This window comes from Scyliorhinus torazame, chromosome 2 (genome assembly GCF_047496885.1).
Source record: "Scyliorhinus torazame isolate Kashiwa2021f chromosome 2, sScyTor2.1, whole genome shotgun sequence".
NCBI classification, from domain to species: Eukaryota; Metazoa; Chordata; class Chondrichthyes; order Carcharhiniformes; family Scyliorhinidae; genus Scyliorhinus; species Scyliorhinus torazame.
The window spans coordinates 274,996,494-275,016,742 of NC_092708.1; the positions used below are offsets into that span (position 1 = coordinate 274,996,494).

Genomic DNA, 20,249 nt, shown 5'->3' on the forward strand with positions numbered 1-20,249 from the left:
AGTTAACCACGGATGATGGCCCTCCCACTGGAATATTTCTTTCTCATTGGAATGTGTCTATTCTATGTTTTATGAAATATCCTTTTAAATGTCTGCCACTCAACATCTGTTGGCCTAACCCTTAAACATATTTGTCAGTTCACTTTAGCTAATGCCACTTTCATACCCACATAATTGCCCTTATTTACGTTTTTAAAAAAAAGCTATTCTTGGGCACAATCTTCTCTCCCTCAAACTGAATGTTAAATTTAATCATATTATGATCGCTGCTACCTAGGGGGTGCCTTCTCTATGAAGCAATCCTATCTCATTGCACAATACCCAGGTCTAGTATAGCCTGCTCTCTGGTTGGCTCCAGATGTGCTGTTCCAAGAAACTATCTCAAAAACATCCCATGAACTCTTTGGCCGCTATTCTCACCCCCCACGCTGGGTGGGAGAATTGCACCACGCTGCCCCGACCCTCGCACGCAATTCTCCCACCCCCTGGAAACCAGCGGCGCGCGATTCGCACCGGGCCGCTCGGAGAACCGGCGAGCGGCGATTCTCCGGCCCGAATTAGCCAAGCGGCCGCTACGACACGACAGGTTCCCTCTGGCGCCATCCATCCCTGGTCGCTGCTGGCGGGAACTCGGCAGGAACGCTGGGGGGGCGGCCTGTGGGGGAGGAAAGGGGGCTCCTTCACCGGGGTGGCCTCCGATGGGGTCTGGCTCGCGATCGGGGCCCACTGATCGGCGGGCCGGCCTCCACCCCCCCCCCCCCCCACCCTCCCGGGGCCTACTGATCAGCGGGCCGGCGCCCCCCCCCCATGACTACCTCCTTCTGCGCGCGGCCCCAGAACACCGGCGCCATGTTGGTGAGGGGCCGGCGTGCGTAAGACGTTCCCCGCGCATGCGCAGGATGCCGTGGCCCAACTGCGCATGCGCTGGATTGGGCTGCCCAAACTGCGCATGCGCGGGTTGGCGTGGCGCCCATTTGGCGCCCCCTGTGGGGGCCAGAATAGGTCTGCCCGGGCCCTGTTCGCGACGGCGTTCATGACGGCGCGAACACTTGGCCTCTATATCGGAGAATCGCCCCCTTTATCTACCTTTGCCCATCTGATTTTTCCAATCTATATGCAGGTTAAAATCCCTTATGATTATTACTGTACTTTTCTGACAAGTTCCCATTATCTCTTCCTTTATACCCTGTCTTACCATGTAGTTCCAAACAGGGGCCTGTACACCATTCTCACAAGTGATATCTTGCCTTTATCATTTCTCATCTCAACACAAATTGCTTCTACTTCCTGGTTTCCCTAGGTCATCCCTCTCTAAGGTGCTAGTCCCATCATTAGTCACCCCTCCACTTGTTCTTATATTCCTGTATTCTTCAATGTCACATACCCTCCAATATTCAGGTCCCAATCTCAATCTATGTCACCCTGTAGCCAGGCCATCAGTTGATCTGTTTTATTTTGATTGATACATACATTTAGATACAGAGCCTTTAGTTTTGTCCTTTTATTATTTTTGTAGCATTAACCTGATCTAAAACATCAGCTCCAGCACAACTCAGGTGTAGACCGTCCCAATGGTACAGATCCCACTTTCCACAGTACTGGTGCCCCAGGAACTGGAATCCACTTCTCCCACACCAGTCGTGGAGCAATGCATTCGCTCTCTAATCTTATTTGTCCAATGCTAATTTACATGTGATGCACATGAAATTCCAGAAATGAGTACCTTTGAGATTCAACTTCTTAATTTGGTGCTTAACTCCTCATCTTTGATATTTAAAGGGATATTTCATAACACACAGAATAGACACATTCCAATGAGAAAGAAAAATTCCAGTGGGAGGATCCACCATCCATGGTGAACTAATGGCATTAAAATACAGTATTAAATTTAAAGAAAAAGTATATGTTGTGGAAAGATGACAATGCAGAACCTCCTTCCTTGTCTTGCCTATGTCATTGCTACCTATATGGACCACGACCACTGGATCCACCCCCTCTCATTGCAAGTTCCTCTCCAGACCTGAGCAGATGACCAGAACCCTGGCACCGGCAGGCAACACAGCCATCTGGATTCCTCCCCAGAGAAGTGTCAATCCACCTCACTATCCTGTCCACTACTAACACTACATTCTTATGTGCCCCCTCCACTTATTGGCTTCCTGTACCACAATGCCATGGTCAGTCAGCTCATCCACCCTGCAGCTCAATTCTCATTCAAATAAGTTGAAAGAATATCAAATCTATAGGACAATTGTAGAGACCGACACTCCTGCCCTCTGAGTCCCTTTACCTGCATCCTTCTCAAAGAGTCTTTCTTTCATACTGCGATACATTTTCACTGAAGAGTTATTAAATATATCCTTGATACTCTGCCACTGGATCTCTACTGCTGTTATTGTTTCTCTTCCTGCACCTAGCAGTACACAAAACAGACTTCCATCTGTTCCCATAGCTAGTTTTTCCTGGAACAAGTCGCTAGTCTATTGCCAGAAACCTATAGCTTGAGGGGCCCCACTCCGCATCGAACAGGGCTGACCAGGAGTCTCTCTGCTCTTACCACCAGCCACTGGTGTGTTGGAATGATTTGCAGGTTGATATTCAACCTATTTGGCTGTAATATGAGCGCACCTTCCTCGGCCATTAACTTTTGGGATGGGACTCTAATCCGGAGGTGGGACTTGAATCCGGAGGTGGGACTTGAATCCGGAGCTTCCAGCTTGGAGGCAGGGCATTAGCCACTGCACCACAAGACCTTCCCATCTCTACCGTCCTACCTTTTAAAGCTCATTTCCCAGTTTACTTTAACTAGATCTGCTTTCATACCCGTATAAATATCTTTATTCTGGTTTAAAATATTAGGCTTGGACCACACACCACTCCTTCAAACTGAACATGAAATTCCATTATGTTATGATTGCTGTCATCGAGAGGCTCCTTTACCATGAGGTTATTGATTAATGCTGATTTATTGCTCATTACCAACGTAGAATAGCACAGCCTTTGGTTGGCTTCAGAGTGTACTGCTCTAAAAGTATTGCCCCACATACATTTTATGAATGTACCTTTGCCAACCTGATTCATCCAATCTACATGTAGGTTAATGTTGCCTCTAATTATTGCACTACCTTTCTTACATGCCCCATTTGTTTTTTCTTGTATTCTCTGTCCTAAAGTGCAACTCCTGTTGGGGGCCAAACTCCTAAAAACTACGACAAGTGACCTCTTACCTTTCCTATTTCTTATCTCTTCCCAAACTGATTCTGCATCTTGCTTATTGTTCATTTTGCACTACAGTACCAATGACTTCTTGACTAACAGACCCATTTCTCCCACACCAATCTTTAAGCTGTTCATTAGAATCTCTACAGTGCAGAAGGAGGCCATTCAGCCCATCAGGTTCACAGCAACCATCTGAAAGAGCACCCTACCTAGGCCCACTCCCCCACCCTATCCTCGTAACCTCATAACCCTACCTAACCTGCACATCTTTGGACACGAAGAGGCAACTGAACATGGCCAATCCACCTAACTTGCACATCTTTGGACTGTGGAGGAAACCGGACCACCTGGAGGAGACTCACACATAAGAACATAAGAACTAGGAACAGGGTTAGGCCATCTGGCCCCTCGAGCCTGCTCCGCCATTTAATGAGATCATGGCTGATCTTTGTGGACTCAGCTCCATCTTTGGACACGAAGAGGCAACTGAACATGGCCAATCCACCTAACTTGCACATCTTTGGACTGTGGAGGAAACCGGACCACCTGGAGGAGACTCACACATAAGAACATAAGAACTAGGAACAGGGTTAGGCCATCTGGCCCCTCGAGCCTCCTCCGCCATTTAATGAGATCATGGCTGATCTTTGTGGACTCAGCTCCACTCTCCGGCCCTTACACCATATCCCCGAATCCCTTTATTCTTTAGAAAGGCATCTACCTTTTTCTTAAAAACGTTTAAAGAAGGAGCCACAACTGCTTCACTGGGCAAGGAATTCCAGAGATTCACAACCCTTTGGGTGAAGAAGTTCCTCCTACACTCCGTCCTAAATCTACCTCCCCTTATTTTGAGGCTATGCCCCCTAGTTCTGCTTTCCCCGACCAGTGGAAACAACCTGCCCGCATCTATCCTATCTATTCCCTTCATAATTTTATATGTCTCAATAAGATCCCACCACATCCTTCTAAACTCCAATGAGTACAGTCCCAGTCTACTCAACCTCTCGTCATAATCTAATCCCCTCAACTCTGGGATCAACCTAGTGAATCGCCTCTGCACTCCCTCCAGTGCCAATATGTCCTTTCTCAGGTAAGGAGACCAAAACTGAACACAATACTCCAGATGCGGCCTCACCAACGCCCTATACAATTGCAGCATAACCTCACTAGTCTTGAACTCCATCCCTTTAGCAATGAAAGACAAAACTCGATTAGCCTTCTTAATCACCTGTTGCACCTGCACACCAACTTTTTGCGACTCGTGCACCAGCACACCCAGGTCCCTCTGCACAGCAGCATGTTTTAACATCTTGCCGTTTAAATAATAATCCATTCTGCTGTTATTCCTCCCAAAATGGATAGCCTCACACTTGGCAACATTGAATTCCATCTGCCAGACCCTAGCCCATTCACCTAACCTATCCAAATCCTTCTGCAGACTTCCGGTATCCTCTGCCCTTTTTGCTTTACCACTCATTTTAGTGTCGTCTGCAAACTTTGACACATTGCACTTGGTCCCCAACTCCAAATCGTCTATGTAAATTGTGAACAACTGCGGGCCCAACACTGATCCTTGAGGGACCCCACTAGTTACAGGTTGGCAACCAGAGAAAGACCCATTTATCCCCACTCTCTGCTTTCTGTTAGTTAACCAATCCTCTACCCATGCTACCACTTTACCCTCAATGCCATGCATCTTTAGTTTATGCAGCAACCTTTTGTGTGGCACCTTGTCAAAAGCTTTCTGGAAATCCAGATATACCACATCCATTGGCTCCCCGTTATCTACTGCACTGGTAATGGCCTCAAAGAATTCGACCAAATTAGTCAGACACGACCAACCCTTTGTGAACCCATGCTGCAACTGCCCAATGGGACAATTTCCCTCCAGGTGCCCCGCTATTTCCTCCTTAATGATAGATTCCAGCATTTTCCCTACAACCGAAGTTAAGCTTACCGGCCTATAATTACCCGCTTTCTGCTGACCTCCTTTTTTAAACAGTGGTGTCACGTTTGCTACTTTCCAATCCTCTGGGACCACCCCAGAGTCTAGTGAATTTTGATAAATTATCACTAGTGCGTTTACAATTTCCCTAGCCATCTCTTTTAACACTCTGGGATGCATCCCATCAGGGCCAGGAGACTTGTCTACCTTTAGCCCCATTAGCTTGCCCAATACTGCCTCCTTAGTGATTACAATCATCTCAAGGTCCTCACCTATCATATCCTTATTTCCATCAGTCACTGACATGTTATTTGTGTCCTCCACTGTGAAGACTGACCCAAAAAACCCGTTCAGCTCCTCAGCCATCTCCCCGTCTCCTATTATTAAATCTCCCTTCTCATCTTCCAAAGGACCAATATTTACCTTAGTCACTCTTTTTTGTCTTATATATTTGTAGAAGCTTTTACTATCTGCTTTTATGTTCTGAGCCAGTTTACTTTCATAGTCTACCTTACTCTTCTTTATGGCTTTTTTAGTAGCTTTCTGTTGTCCCCTAAAAACTTCCCAGTCCTCTAGTCTCCCACTAATTTTTGCCACTTTGTATGTTTTTTCCTTCAATTTGATACTCTCCCTCACCTCCTTAGATATCCACGGTCAATTTTTCCCCTTTCTACCGTCTTTCTTTTTTGTCGGTATGAACCTTTTCTGAACACTGTGAAAGATCGCTCGGAAGGTTCTCCACTGTTCCTCAACTGCTTCACCATGAAGTCTTTGCTCCCAGTCTACCTTAGCTAGTTCTTCTCTCATCCCATTGTAATCGCTTTAGTTTAAGCACAAAACACTAGTGTTTGATTTTACCTGGTCATCCTCCAACTGTATTTTAAATTCCACCATATTGTGGTCGCTCCTTCCAAGAGGATCCCGAACTATGAGATCATTAATCAATCCTGCCTCATTACACAGGACCAGATCTAGGACCGCTTGTTCCCTTGTAGGTTCCATTACATACTGTTCCAGGACATTATCCCGGGCACATTCTATAAACTCCTCCTCAAGGCTGCCTTTACCAACCTGGTTAAACCAATCGATATGCAGATTAAAATCTCCCATGATAACCGCTGTACCATTTCTACATGCATCCGTTATTTCTTTGCTTATTGCCTGCCCTACCATCCTGTTACTATTTGGTGGCCTATAGACTACTCCTATGAGTGACCTTTTCGCCTTACTATTCCTGATTTCCACCCAAATTGATTCAACCTTGTCCTCCATAGCACCAATATCATCCCTTACTATTGCCCGGATGCCATCCTTAAACAACAAAGCTACACCACCGCCCTTACCGTCCATTCTATCCTTTCGTATAGTCTGATACCCTTGGATATTTAACTCCCAGTCGTGACCATCTTTTAACCATGTTTCAGTAATGGCCACTAAATCATAGTCATTCATGATGATTTGCGCCATCAACTCATTTACCTTATTTCGTATACTACGAGCATTCAGGTAAAGTACACTTATGCTGTTTTTTATGTCTTTGTTATGAATCCTAACACCTTGATCAGTAACTTTTCGCAATTTATTTTTCCTCTTACCCTTTCTCCTAATTTTCCTTGTCTTTGAACCCATATCTCTACATAATAACCTGTCACGTAACCTGCTGCCTTGATCTCCATCAACCATTATACTGTCCATAGCTTTACACTTCCCTTTGTAGCCACCTAAAATGGCTGATTCCCTATTAATTTGGCCAAAACCCGATTTAAAATGGCTCACCGAAAAGGCTGATGGGAAAAGCAGCCAACAGGACACAAACGGACAACTGCAGACAGAATAGCGTATTCGGCTCTGGGGAAGTCGGCCCAGATCGATACTCAAGACCATTAGCAGCACATCAACCCAGACATCTGCAGTTTAATTGGCTATCCCCGGGAACAATTGCAACATATTAGCAATTGAATGCCGGGCCAGACCTGTCGACGCCTGCAGTGGCCGAAACAAAGACAGGTGAACGACCACCCCCCGATCGAGGAATCGCCCCGTTATTGGGTATATCGAACCCAGTGATTGGGAACAAGTCCAATCACTTGGGACTCAGGGTCAAGGGCCGCCCCGAGAGGCGGGAGGCCCCGGGACCCTATAAAGTGAGGGGCCAAGTTCAGATCGCTCTCTCTCCCTTCTTCTCCTGCTCGAGACCTTCGCAAGAACATCCACCAGAAACAGTAAGTTTGACTCCAGCGATCGCTACCCGATAAAGACTCCTAGCCATTGACCCGTATCAGCCTTTTTGAATCCCATGGGCCAGATCCGATTCGATAAGCCATTCGTTTCCCTGACCTGGTGGGCCCTTCCTAAAGTTAAGTATTGGCCAGTAGTGGTAGGTTTCTATATAGATAGTAGGATTATTGTATAAGCATTACCTGTTGTATATAATAAATGACCGTTGATTTCAATCTTACTAAGCGGTGTGCTGACTTATTGATCATAACTCGAGCTTGAACCATGTGGCGGTATCAGAAAGATACCTGGCGACTCGTGAACAAAGGTGACTTAATCAGAGCTAATAAACTAAGGCTAAAAAGAGCAACACCTTCCCCCCAACTTGCTAGTTTAAAGTCCTTGTGACCAACCTATTTATCCTATGCGGGAGAACACTGGTCCCAGAATGGTTCAGGTGAAGACCGTCCCAACGGTACAGGTCCCTCCTGCCCCAGTACTGATGCCAATGCCCCATGAAATGGAATCCCTCTTTCCTGCACCACTCCTTTAGCCACGTGTTAACTTCTCTAATTTTCTCAACCCTATGCCAATTGGCACGTGGCTCGGGTAGTAATCCAGAGATTATAACCCTGGAGGACCTGCTCTTTAATTTAGTCCCTAGTGTTTGATAATCCCCAAACAGGTCCTCTTTCCTAGTCTTACCTATGTTGTTAGTCCCAACGTGGACCACAACAACTGGATCCCCCCCCCTCCCTCTCCAAAATCCTTTCAAGCCGATCAGAGATGTCCCTCACCCTGGCACCGGGCAGGCAACATACCATGCGGGACTCTCAATCTGGCTTACAAAGGATGCCATCAATCCCCCTAATTATAGAATGCCCTACAACTACTACTTGTCTTTTTGCTCCCCCCTTCTTGAATGGCTTCCTGTACCACGGTGCAGTGGTCAGTCAACGCATCCTCCCTTCAGCCCTCTTCCTCATCCACACAGGGAGCAAGTACCTCATACCTGTTGGACAAGGTCAAGGGCTGAGTCTCCTCAACTTCTAAACTCAGGATCCCCCTACCTGCCTCCCTTGCAGTCACACCACTCTGTCCCTGACCACTGTCCGAATTAACAGAACTTATTCTACCGGGTGTGACTGCCTCCTGAAACAAAGCATCCAGGTAATGTTCCCCCTCCCTAATGTGTGCAGCTCGGTCTCCAGCTCATCAATTCTGAGCCGAAGTTCCTCGAGCAGCCAACACTTGCTGCAGATGTGGTCACGGACGGTCTCAATGGGATCCACCAGTTCCATCATCATACAGCAACAGCACATCACCTGTCCAGCCATATTCAACTAATTAATTTAAATATATTTTTTAATTTTCTTTATAGAACCTCAAGGATAAACCCGAACACCAACAAAAACACAGCCACTCCCCGAACTCAGTCACTCACCTAAACTCAGATGCACTCTGTTCCAATCAGCACTCCTTGTCTAAAGGCACTCCTGCCACACCTTTTGTGCACTCACCTCTCCCAGCACTGTCCCGGCTCTCTCCTCCCGCGCTTTTTAAATCTCCCGGCTCTCTCCTCCGGCGCTGTTTTCACTGTCCCGGCTCTCTCTGCTCCCGCGTTGTTTTTGCTGTCCCGGCTCTCTCCTCCGGCGCTGTTTTCGCTGTCCCGGCTCTCTCTCCTCCCGCGCTGTTTTCGCTGTCCTGGCTCTCTCCTCCGGCGCTGTTTTCGCTGTCCCGGCTCTCTCTGCTCCCGCGCTGTTTTTGCTGTCCCGACTCTCTCCTCCCTCGCTGTCTCGGCTCTCTCCTCCCGCGCTGTTTTCGCTGTCCCGGCTCTCTATCCTCCCGTGCTGTTTTCGCTGTCCCGGCTCTCTCCTCCCGCACTGTTTTCGCTGGGAGAACGTGCAAACTCTACAGACTGTTACCCAAGGTCGGAATCGAACCCGGGTCCCTGGTGTTGTGAGGCAGCAGTACTAACCATTGTGCCACAGTTCTGCTTCTGAATTTAGCCTCCAGCTGTTCATAATCCATAAGCAGAACCTCCTTCTTAATACTAACAATGTCGTTGATACCAACGTGAACCTCGACCACTGGATCCTCTTCCTCCCAATACTGGTTCCTATCCAGTCATGAGCAGATTACCAAATCCCTGGCACTGGGCAGACAACACATCCTTCTGGACTCGCACTCTCAACTGCAGAAAACAGTGCCAATCCCCCTGACTATATTGTTCCCTACCAGGCGTCACGGTGGTGCAGTGGTTAGCACTGCTGCCTCACAACACCAAAGACCCAGGTTCGATCACGGCCCCACGTCACTGTCCACGTGGAGTTTGCACATTCTCCCAGTATCTGCATGGATCTCACCCCCACAACCCAAAAAGATGCGTAGGATAGATGGATAGGCCAAGCTAAATTGCCTTTACGAAAAAGGTGTGTTTTTCTGAAGTTTAACACAAAATTTGACTGGTATTTCGTAACATCATCATAACATTCCACATGGAATGTGTAGGAAATGATATGAGACTTTATTACTATCACAAATAAGGAGAACTAGTTTCCACTAGTATAAGGAGCAGTAATCAGAGAATACAGAATTGGATACAGAATTAAGATAGTTGGCAAAAGATCCAAAGGCAACATGAGATTTTTTTTAAACACAGAGAGCAGATTTGGAAACAGATTCTTTTTTTTAATAAACATTTTATTGAAGTATTTAATGGTTATATAACAGTAACAGAAGAAACAGTGTACATAAAATTATAAACATAATGCAAAAACCGTTTTCCTCTCTCACAGGTCCCACCTTTTTGGAAGCAGATTCAAATGTAACTTTCAAAAGGAAATTGGATAAATAGATCAAGGGGAAATATTTACACTGTCAGCAGAGGCACAATGAGCCAAATGGCCTCCTTCTGTACAAGTACAATTGGATGAGGTTACAATTCTCATTTCATGGAAGTTGTTATCTCAGATTCTCAGCTGACATAAGAAAACAAAGAGTTGTACTTTTAGAAGAGGGATAGTTTAGGTTACCATCAACTCTTCTAATATCCAGTGGGGAGTGGATGGATAGTATTTATAATCGCCTCGGGAGACAGTGGAAACAGTATTGATTCATTCAAGTACAAATTAGATTACAGTCAGAAAATAACATTTTAGGATCCGGTATCTGAGTAATCAGAGATGATGTGGTGAATGTAGCGTGTTTGGGAGGGAAGGGGGACTTTGGACTTAAATTGTTCCCAAAGCTCTCGACTACTGAGGTTTCCTCATCCCATGTCAATGAGTTGTAGACACATTTATAGAGACTGATTACAGTGATTAGTCAACAACTCCATTATCATTACATTACATAACTACCAGGTTGTAGAAATGAATGGACCTTGATCTTTTCTCATCTTACCAATTCCTATGGTCCTAGACTTAATGCTTTCATAGGTAAGGTTTTAAGTTGACCTTGTGTGCATATGAACATGGTAAAGGGAACAGTATAGTCTCACTACCAAACGAGTACAAAAAAACCTTGTTACTTACCGATAAGAGTAACAACGGCGCTCTCTGACAGTCACACCAATACCACAGGTCCGGCTGCACTCCCCCCACTCTCCCCAGGGACCCCAGTAATCAGACTGCCGTCTTTTCCTTAAAGCCTAGGTGCAATCAATGAGAAACAATACTTTAAAATGGAACCTAATACACCAGCAACTTGTATTCGTCTCATGACTTTAATATGTTAAAATGTCCCAAAGTACTTCACAGGAGAGTAATCAAATAAAATTTGACACTGAGTCACGGATTGAGATATTGGGACAATTGACCGAACACTTGGTCAAAGAGGTGGAGTATTAAAGAACGTCTTAATGGAGGAGAGTAGAGAGGGAATTACAGACCTTAGGCAGCTGAAGGCACACTCACCAATGGCAAGAGCAATTCAAATTGGGGACATATGCGAGGGCTGAATTGGAAGAAGGCCGATATCTTATGAGTTTGTAGAAATTACGCCGATAGGGAAGATTGAGGCCATGGAGGGATTTGAACACAGGATTGAAAATGTTAAAATGCAGGCATTGCCAGATTGGGAGCCAATGTAGGTCTTCGAGCACAGGGATGATAGGTGAAAGGACATGGTACGAGTTAGTATGCAGACAGCAGAGTTTAGATGAGCTCAAGTTTTTGAAGGATGTAAGGAGAGAGGTCGTAAGGCTAGTTAGCTCAGTTGGTCAAGAGCATGATGCATATTAATGCTTATGGCACAGGTCCAGTCTCCATATAGTTCTTGGGAACCTGCCCCAGAGCATCATGGAAAGACTGTTAGAGGCAGAGATAGTGATGTGCTGTGAGCCAGCAGTAATCTGGCAGACTTGCACCTGCATGGAAAAAGAAACACACATTGAGAAACAGGAAACATACCAGAACCACCTAACCACTACCTGCAGTATAAATGATTATGTAACATTAGCCAGCTGTAAATCGGCTTTGTGTTTTGAAAAATAAACATTCTTGTTGCCTTTGTGGATGAGGGCAACGACTGTAGGTTAGATGAGCAAATAGGGACAGTATAGTCAGGAAAACAGATATTGTTCTCTGCAGCCGTGACTGGGAGCACTGAAGATCGTATTGCCTGCTCGCTGACTGGGTTACAAACCCCACCTGGAGATGAACTTGGGAGTGGGAGGGGAAGGATTCAGTTGTTGGGTTTCATGTAGGAATCAACAACATAGGTAATACTGGAATGATGTTCTGCTGAGGGAGTTTGAGGAGTTAGGGTCCAAATTAAAACACAATCTGAAGGTAATAATCTCGGGATTGTTACCTGAGCCAAGTGTTACTTGGCATTGGAACAAACAGAAAATTAAAGTGTAAGATTGATAGCGTAGTGTGGGAGGCAGGGGTTTTGTAGCCATCTGGGATGGCCATGTCCCGATTACAAAATGGACACTTGCAAAGACTGCAGGGAAAATTGGAGAATGCTAAGAAACAAGCAGGTGCAAGCTGTCTGTTGATTAGAACCTTAAACGCTCAGACAGGACAGAAACTACCAAACGATTTACATACTAATGAGCCATCTCCGGGGACAAAAGGGAAACATTTAGATACTCAATGTTAGGACAGACCCCCGGCGCCAGAAGAAGCTAAGACAAAGCAGACTGACAGTCACCAGGACATGTCCAGCGATCAGGGAACCACCCCTCTATTGGAGGAAAATCAATACCAATGATTGGGAAAGACCCAATTAGTTGAGGCCAAGTTCAAGGCCCGCTCAAACGAGCGCAAAGCCCTTTGCAGAATAAGAGGTATCACACAAGGGAGAACGCCCTCCTTTGGCTTTGGCTCTCAGCGAAAAGAGAGACCAGCCTAGCAGCTGCACCAGACCAAGTAAGTTCCAGATCAACGCACGCTACGAGATAGACGCTCCTAGTTGCTACCCTGTAAACAGCTCAACCCAGCAGCCTCATAACCGAGCAACGACCATTGTTACTCTGACTGAGTGGGCGCGCGAAGCTAAGTATAGGCTTTAGTAATAGTGGTAGTTTAGTTTGTAGAGTTTATGCATGAGTAGATTTGACTGTGTGTAAATAAATGAGCATTGCTTTTGAACTTACTAACTGGTGTATCGACTCATTGATCAGTATTCGGTTCTGAACCTTGTGGCGGTGTCGAAAAATACCTGGCGACTCTTGAGCAAACGTGATTAAATAGAGCCAAATTACAAGCCAACCAAAAGTTAGCAACAGTTTCACTTCATGGGCATTGACACCGGTTCTAGGGAAAGGGGGAGCTATTCTGTTGGGATGGGTTCCACTTAAACTGGTCAAGTCAAATGTAAATTTCACCAAGTCCTAGATTACTAGAGGCTGTCTCCCCTTTGAGAGCTACAGATGGTGATTTAACCTGCGGGTCATCACATCTCAGGCAAGGGGCAAGATTGAAAAGGTGGGACCTTCATGGATAATCTCCAGTGGGATTGAACCCACGCTGTTGGCATTGCTCCGCATTACAAACCAGCTGTCTAGTCTAGCTAAACAGAATTTAGCAGAAAGATGTAAACTAACGAGGTGGAGGGAGGATTCAGGAAAGTGTAAAATACTAAAAAAAAAGAGAGAAAAGTTGTTATAACCTGCCTACTTACCATTGGCTGGGGTTGGCAAAATCAGGAATCTGCTTAGCGTGACGAGAAACCAATAATTACCACTGAAGCCAAATCGCCATACAATTAACTGGAGCGACCCCCTATCTGACGGCCTCCTGTGATCTAACGACCTCCCCAGTAAGTGGTCACACGGATGCCAATTAGTACATCTTTTTAAAAACATGAAGCTGGCGGGAGGGCTGCGGCTATTCACAAGCAAAGAAGCTGGGGGCATTGGAATGCTGCCCTGGTGCTTAGAGGGGGGTAGCTTCCCATGGCATGGGCTAGGCAGGGGGATGGGGGGTGGGTGTCCCAGCGCCGGCAGGTCCATCATGCCAACCCCTGGACCATGTGGTCCCTTCCCGGGGACAACCCCAGCCCCAGCCGCCTGCGCCACCAATCCCCCGTAACTCCCACTGAGGCCTCTGGCTAAGCAGCTGAAGGCTATTGCTAATAGGAAATTGGCAATCACAGTTAAGTGAGCACATCATACCACCCAAGTGGTTTCCTGTGGATGGGTGGATGTGCCATGTAGCAAGTGGGTGGATGTGTGCACCGGGGGCACCAGTCCAGGTAACGTTATGTGCGGGTGCCTGGGGTACAGGGTATGGGGTCCGGTGAGCAGGAACCCCGCTGCGGCAGGGGTTCGTGGGCAGGGCGTGCCAATGGTGGGGGAGGAGCAATGGGGGGGGGGTACTCAGAGTCCCGGGGTGGAAGACACCGCTAGTGCATGGGACATGGGAACCTGGATTGTAGTTTTAGGGTACGGGAGAATGAGAGTATAGAGGTCAGGAGCACAGATTTGACTTCGCAGGAGGGGGCCAGTGTTCAGGTAAGTGGTTTGAAGTGTGTCTACTTCAATGCCAGGAGTATACGAAATAAGGTAGGGGAGCTGGCAGCATGGGTTGGTACCTGGGACTTCGATGTTGTGGCCATTTCGGAGACATGGATAGAGCAGGGACAGGACTGGATGTTGCAGGTTCCGGGGTTTAGGTGTTTTAGTAAGCTCGGAGAAGGGGGCAAAAGAGGGGGAGGTGTGGCGCTGCTAGTCAAGAGCAGTATTACGGTGGCGGAGAGGATGCTAGATGGGGACTCATCTTCCGAGGTGGTATGGGCTGAGGTTAGAAACAGGAAAGGAGAGGTCACCCTGTTGGGAGTTTTCTATAGGCCTCCTAATAGTTCTAGGGATGTAGAGGAAAGGATGGCGAGGATGATCCTGGATAAGAGTGAAAGTAACAGGGTAGTTATTATGGGAGACTTTAACTTTCCAAATATTGACTGGAAAAGATATAGTTCGAGTACATTAGATGGGTCGTTTTTGTACAGTGTGTGCAGGAGGGTTTCCTGACAGAATATGTTGACAGGCCAACAAGCGGCGAGGCCACGTTGGATTTGGTTTTGGGTAATGAACCAGGCCAGGTGTTGGATTTGGAGGTAGGAGAGCACTTTGGGGACAGTGACCACAATTCAGTGACGTTTACGTTAGTGATGGAAAGGGATAAGTATACTCCGCAGGGCAAGAGTTATAGCTGGGGGAAGGGCAATTATGATGCCATTAGACGTGACTTAGGGGGGATAGGTTGGAGAAGTAGGCTGCAAGTGTTGGGCACACTGGATAAGTGGAGCTTGTTCAAGGATCAGCTGCTGCGTGTTCTTGATAAGTACGTACCGGTCAGGCAGGGAGGAAGGCGTAGAGCGAGGGAACCGTGGTTTACCAAAGAAGTACAAAATGATCAGGGGGTTGGATAGGGTGGACAGTGAGAGCCTTCTCCCGCGGATGGAAATGGCTGGCACGAGGGGACATAACTTTAAACTGAGGGGTAATAGATATAGGACAGAGGTCAGAGGTAGGTTCTTTACGCAAAGAGTAGTGAGGCCGTGGAATGCCCTACCTGCTACAGTAGTGAACTCGCCAACATTGAGGGCATTTAAAAGTTTATTGGATAAACATATGGATGATAATGGCATAGTGTAGGTTAGATGGTTTTTGTTTCGGTGCAACATCGTGGGCCGAAGGGCCTGTACTGCGCTGTATTGTTCTATGTTCTATGTTCTATGTAAGTGGAATCTCTTGTTAAGAGGAAGAAGGAGGCCTATGTGAAGATGAGGTGTGAAGTTTCAGTTGGGGCGATGGATAGTTACAAGGTAGCGAAGAAGGATCTAAAGAGAGAGCTAAGACGAGCAAGGAGGGGACATGAGAAGTATTTGGCAGGTAGGATCAAGGAAAACCCAAAAGCTTTCTATAGGTATGTCAGGAATAAGCGAATGACTAGGGTAAGAGTAGGACCAGTCAAGGACAGGGATGGGAAGTTGTGTGTGGGGTCTGAAGAGATAGGCGAGATACTAAATGAATATTTTTCGTCAGTATTCACTCAGGAAAAAGATAATGTTGTGGAGGAGAATGCGGAGACCCAGGCTATTAGAATAGATGGCATTGAGGTACGTAGGGAAGAGGTGTTGGCAATTCTGTACAGGCTGAAAATAGATAAGTCCCCGGGGCCTGATGGGATTTAGTCTAGGATTCTCTGGGAGGCCAGGGAAGAGTTTGCTGGACCTTTGGCTTTGATTTTTATATCATCATTGGCTACAGGAATAGTGCCAGAGGACTGGAGGATAGCAAATGTGGTCCCTTTGTTCAAAAAGGGGAGCAGAGACAACCCCGGCAACTATAGACCGGTGAGCCTCACGTCTGTAGTGGGTAAAGTCTTGGAGGGGATTATAAGAGACAAGATTTATAATCATCTAGATAGGAATAATATGATCAGGGATAGTCAGCATGGCTTTGTGAAGGGTAGGTCATGCCTCACAAACCTTATCGAGTTCTTTGAGAAGGTGACTGAACAGGTAGACGAGGGTAGAGCAGTTGATGTGGTGTATATGGATTTCAGTAAAGCGTTTGATAAGGTTCCCCACGGTAGGCTATTGCAGAAAATATGGAGGCTGGGGATTGAGGGTGATTTAGAGATGTGGATCAGAAATTGGCTAGCTGAAAGAAGACAGAGGGTGGTGGTTGATGGGAAATGTTCAGAATGGAGTTCAGTTACAAGTGGCGTACCACAAGGATCTGTTCTGGGGCCGGTGCTGTTTGTCATTTTTATCAATGACCTAGAGGAAGGCGCAGAAGGGTGGGTGAGTAAATTTGCAGACGACACTAAAGTCGGTGGTGTTGTCGACAGTGTGGAAGGATGTAGCAGGTTACAGAGGGACATAGATAAGCTGCAGAGCTGGGCTGAGAGGTGGAAAATGGAGTTTAATGTAGAGAAGTGTGAGGTGGTTCACTTTGGAAGGAATAACAGGAATGCGGAATATTTGGCTAATGGTAAAGTTCTTGGAAGTGTGGATGAGCAGAGGGATCTAGGTGTCCATGTATATAGATCCCTGAAAGTTGCCAGCCAGGTTGATAGGGTTGTGAAGAAGGCCTATGGAGTGTTGGCCTTTATTGGTAGAGGGATTGAGTTCCGGAGTCAGGAGGTCATGTTACAGCTGTACAAAACTCTGGTACGGCCGCATTTGGAGTATTGCGTACAGTTCTGGTCACCACATTATAGGAAGGACGTGGAGGCTTTGGAGCGGGTGCAGAGGAGATTTACCAGGATGTTGCCTGGTATGGAGGGAAAATTTTATGAGGAAAGGCTGATGGACTTGAGGTTGTTTTCGTTGGAGAGAAGAAGGTTAAGAGGAGACTTAATAGAGGCATACAAAATGATCAGGGGGTTAGATAGGGTGGATAGTGAGAGCCTTCTCCCGCGGATGGAAATGGCTGGCACGAGGGGACATAGCTTTAAACTGAGGGGTAATAGATCTGGATATTGTACAGGCCGGACAATATCTTGGACCCCGCAGAACTTGCCCTCGTGGTGCTGCTGGCAGGCCAGGCAGCCAGGCGGTGTCGACAGAGGCTCGAGGTGGCATCCCATGTGCAGGCCCTGCCCCACACCCTGAGGACCCGGCTGCCCACCAGGCCAGGAAGGGACCAGGAGGTGAAGGACCACGACAGCCCAAGGTGTACAAGTGTCATTGGTTTTTCGAACAGATGACGGACAGCATGTGCTGCAGGAGGTTCCGTCTCAACAAGGGTTTGCTGCGGCACCTGTGAAATGAAATGAAAATCGCTTATTGTCACAAGTAGGCTTCAAATGAAGTTACTGTGAAAAGCCCCTAGTCGCCACATTCCGGCGCCTGTTCGGGGAGGCTGTTACGGGAATTGAACCGTGCTGTTGGCCTGCCTTGGTCTGCTTTCAAAGCCAGTGATTTAGCCGTGGCACCACGTGGTGGGTGAGGAGGATACCCACTGCCCGTCAAGGTTACCGCAGCTCTTGATGTCTATGAATCAGGATCATTCCAAGGATCCAGCAGGGACTTGTGCGGTATCTCACAAGCCACAACCCACAAGTGCACCCGTGCAGTCATGGATGCCCGGTTTACCAGGGTAGAAAGTCATATAAACTTTGACATGGACCAAACCCGACAAGATGCCCAGGCAGCAGGATTCTCCGCCATCACTGGGATGCCCCAGGTCCAGGGCATATAGATGGCACGCATGTTGCCTTGCGCGCACTGGGCCATCTGTGGTGCCCGACACCAAGAGAAAGGGGTTTCACTCCCTGAACACCCAGCACGTGTGCGACCACCCCCATGAAGATCATGAAAGTGTGTGCATGTTTCCCGGGGAGCGTCCACAACAGATAAATTCTGGGGCAGTCGGACATCCCCGGCATCTTAGAGGACCACCCCAGGATGGCTGGTTCGCTCTTGGGGGATAAGGGGTACCCGCTGAAGACCCGACTAATGATGCCAGAATGGACGCCAGTGACCAATGCAGAGACCTGATACAACGAGGCCCCCTCGGCCACCTGGTCTGTCATTGGGCGGTACATCGGACTCCTCAAGATGCGGTTCTGATGCCTGGACCGTTCTCGTGGTGCACTGCAGTACACCCCCAGAGGGTCGCCCGCTTTGTGGTAATCTGCTGTGTCCTCCACAGCCTGGCACAGCAGCAGGGCGACGTACTGGCGGTGGAGAGCAAGGAATATGTGGCCACCTCCAAGGACGAGAGGGTGCCAGACCAGGAGGGGATGGAGGATGAGCCACGCAGAACCAGCCGGAGGGTGGAGAACAGGCAGGAGTGGCGAGGGTCCGCCACGCCCAGAGGGTCAGGGAGACCCTCATCCCCACCCGTTTCCCACAGCATGTGACCTCGTTCGTCATTCCCCTTCTCCCCGCTTCTTCCTGCCCCTCCCCAATTCACCATCCATCCAACAACACCCCCCAATTCCCCACCCTCCCAGGGTCTGTGTAACATCACTCCAGGCTGATGGGACTGTGTCGGTATTGTCAGCGGGTCACGGTTGAGGGCACGGGGGGTTATTATAACCCACAGAGAGATGAGCGCAGAAGCTCCTCATTCAGTACCACAGTCTGACCCCTGCCTGTCTGCTGAGTGCTTGCTCACACAGATCGGCTGCACATGGTGTGCGTCATATTGAGCAAGATCGAGGTCAAAAGATTTTAATGGTTTACGTAAATGTTACCAACTGCCCCACTCTCCCGATAGTGCCACCCAGTGCCCGCTGATGTGCTCTACCGCTGCGTCTAGGTGTGTCGCCAGGATGCACATAAGAGGTGGAAGAAGCCTACGAGTTACCGCACCCAATGGCCCTGGCGGGCAGGAGTCCTCTGGGGACTCTGGGGCTGGAGGGTCCCTGCAACTTGCTGGCATCAGATGCCCCGCCATGCTGCACTGTACCTGGTGCTGACTGCGAGACACACCATTCTCAGGGGGGGTGGAACTCGGGGGATCTGGTGGCCGCCTTCACCACTACGTCGGATGGCTCCGGATTGACATCCAGCGCCTCTTCCTCCCAGTCGGTGCCCATGGGGCCCGGAGGTGTAACTCGGGACGGAGTGGCAGCTGGGTCGTGTCCCGGTTGCTCCTGCATGACCTGGCTCTGCCAACCCTGGTGACTCCCCAAGGTCTGCAGCTGACAAATGTGATATAAAATAGTTAGTTTAAATATATTAGTTACAGTAATGTAGATGTAGGCCAGTTTAATTCTAGTGAGTTCACAGACAAAGGATTTCAGAAAGCATGGCAAGGAAGGGGGGAGGGGTGTCTGGTGGAGGAGGAGAAAAGGATGCTGGGTGACAAGAGGCCCAAGGTTAAGGAATGAGAAGTGAGCCAATTAGGATGTATGGCCAGGTCAGGAGGGGTATAGGATGACCTATGGGAATCGTGTATGTGAAACTTGATGCCATTTGAATGTATTTGCAGAGATCCCTTTGTCTCGGACCTCATTAGTTTCCAAGGGGCCCAGGAGACTGGTTCTGTGTTCTGTGTCCCTGAAAAGCGAGTCAGACTTGCAAGTTGGTTAAAAATAAATAATACTATGCCTACAAATCCAACTCGAGTTTTATTGAGGCCAGACTGACGGGTAAATAATTCAATGTTTTGTCACAGTGTGGTATCGAAGCCCTCAGCAATGCTCCTCAGTGACTGGGACATACTCTGGAACATCCCGGCAAGGTCCCCCTGTTGCTGGGACACATCCCCCAGCGACTGGGACATGCTCAGCAGCGCCTCGCCTATGCCCACCTGAGACTGGGACATGCCCCACAGCACCTCATCAAGGTCCACCAGGTGCTGGGTCATGTCCCCAGTGACTGGGACATACTGTGAAGGTGCTCAGCCATGGCTGTCACCGACTGAGCCATGCCATGGACTCCTGAACTCATGCTG

At 48.0% G+C, this 20,249-nt stretch overlaps 1 protein-coding gene across 6 annotated transcripts in view; it reads right to left on the reverse strand.

Annotated features, from left to right (window-relative positions):
- Window positions 1-20,249, reverse strand: part of paplna (papilin a, proteoglycan-like sulfated glycoprotein) — a 471,035-nt gene that overhangs the window by 394,292 nt on the left and 56,494 nt on the right. For all 6 annotated transcript variants that reach the window (XM_072487762.1, XM_072487759.1, XM_072487751.1 and 3 more), the window contains exon 2: window positions 10,918-11,033. In XM_072487762.1, the coding sequence (XP_072343863.1) occupies window positions 10,918-11,033 (116 nt within the window). The remainder of the gene's footprint in view (window positions 1-10,917; window positions 11,034-20,249) is intronic.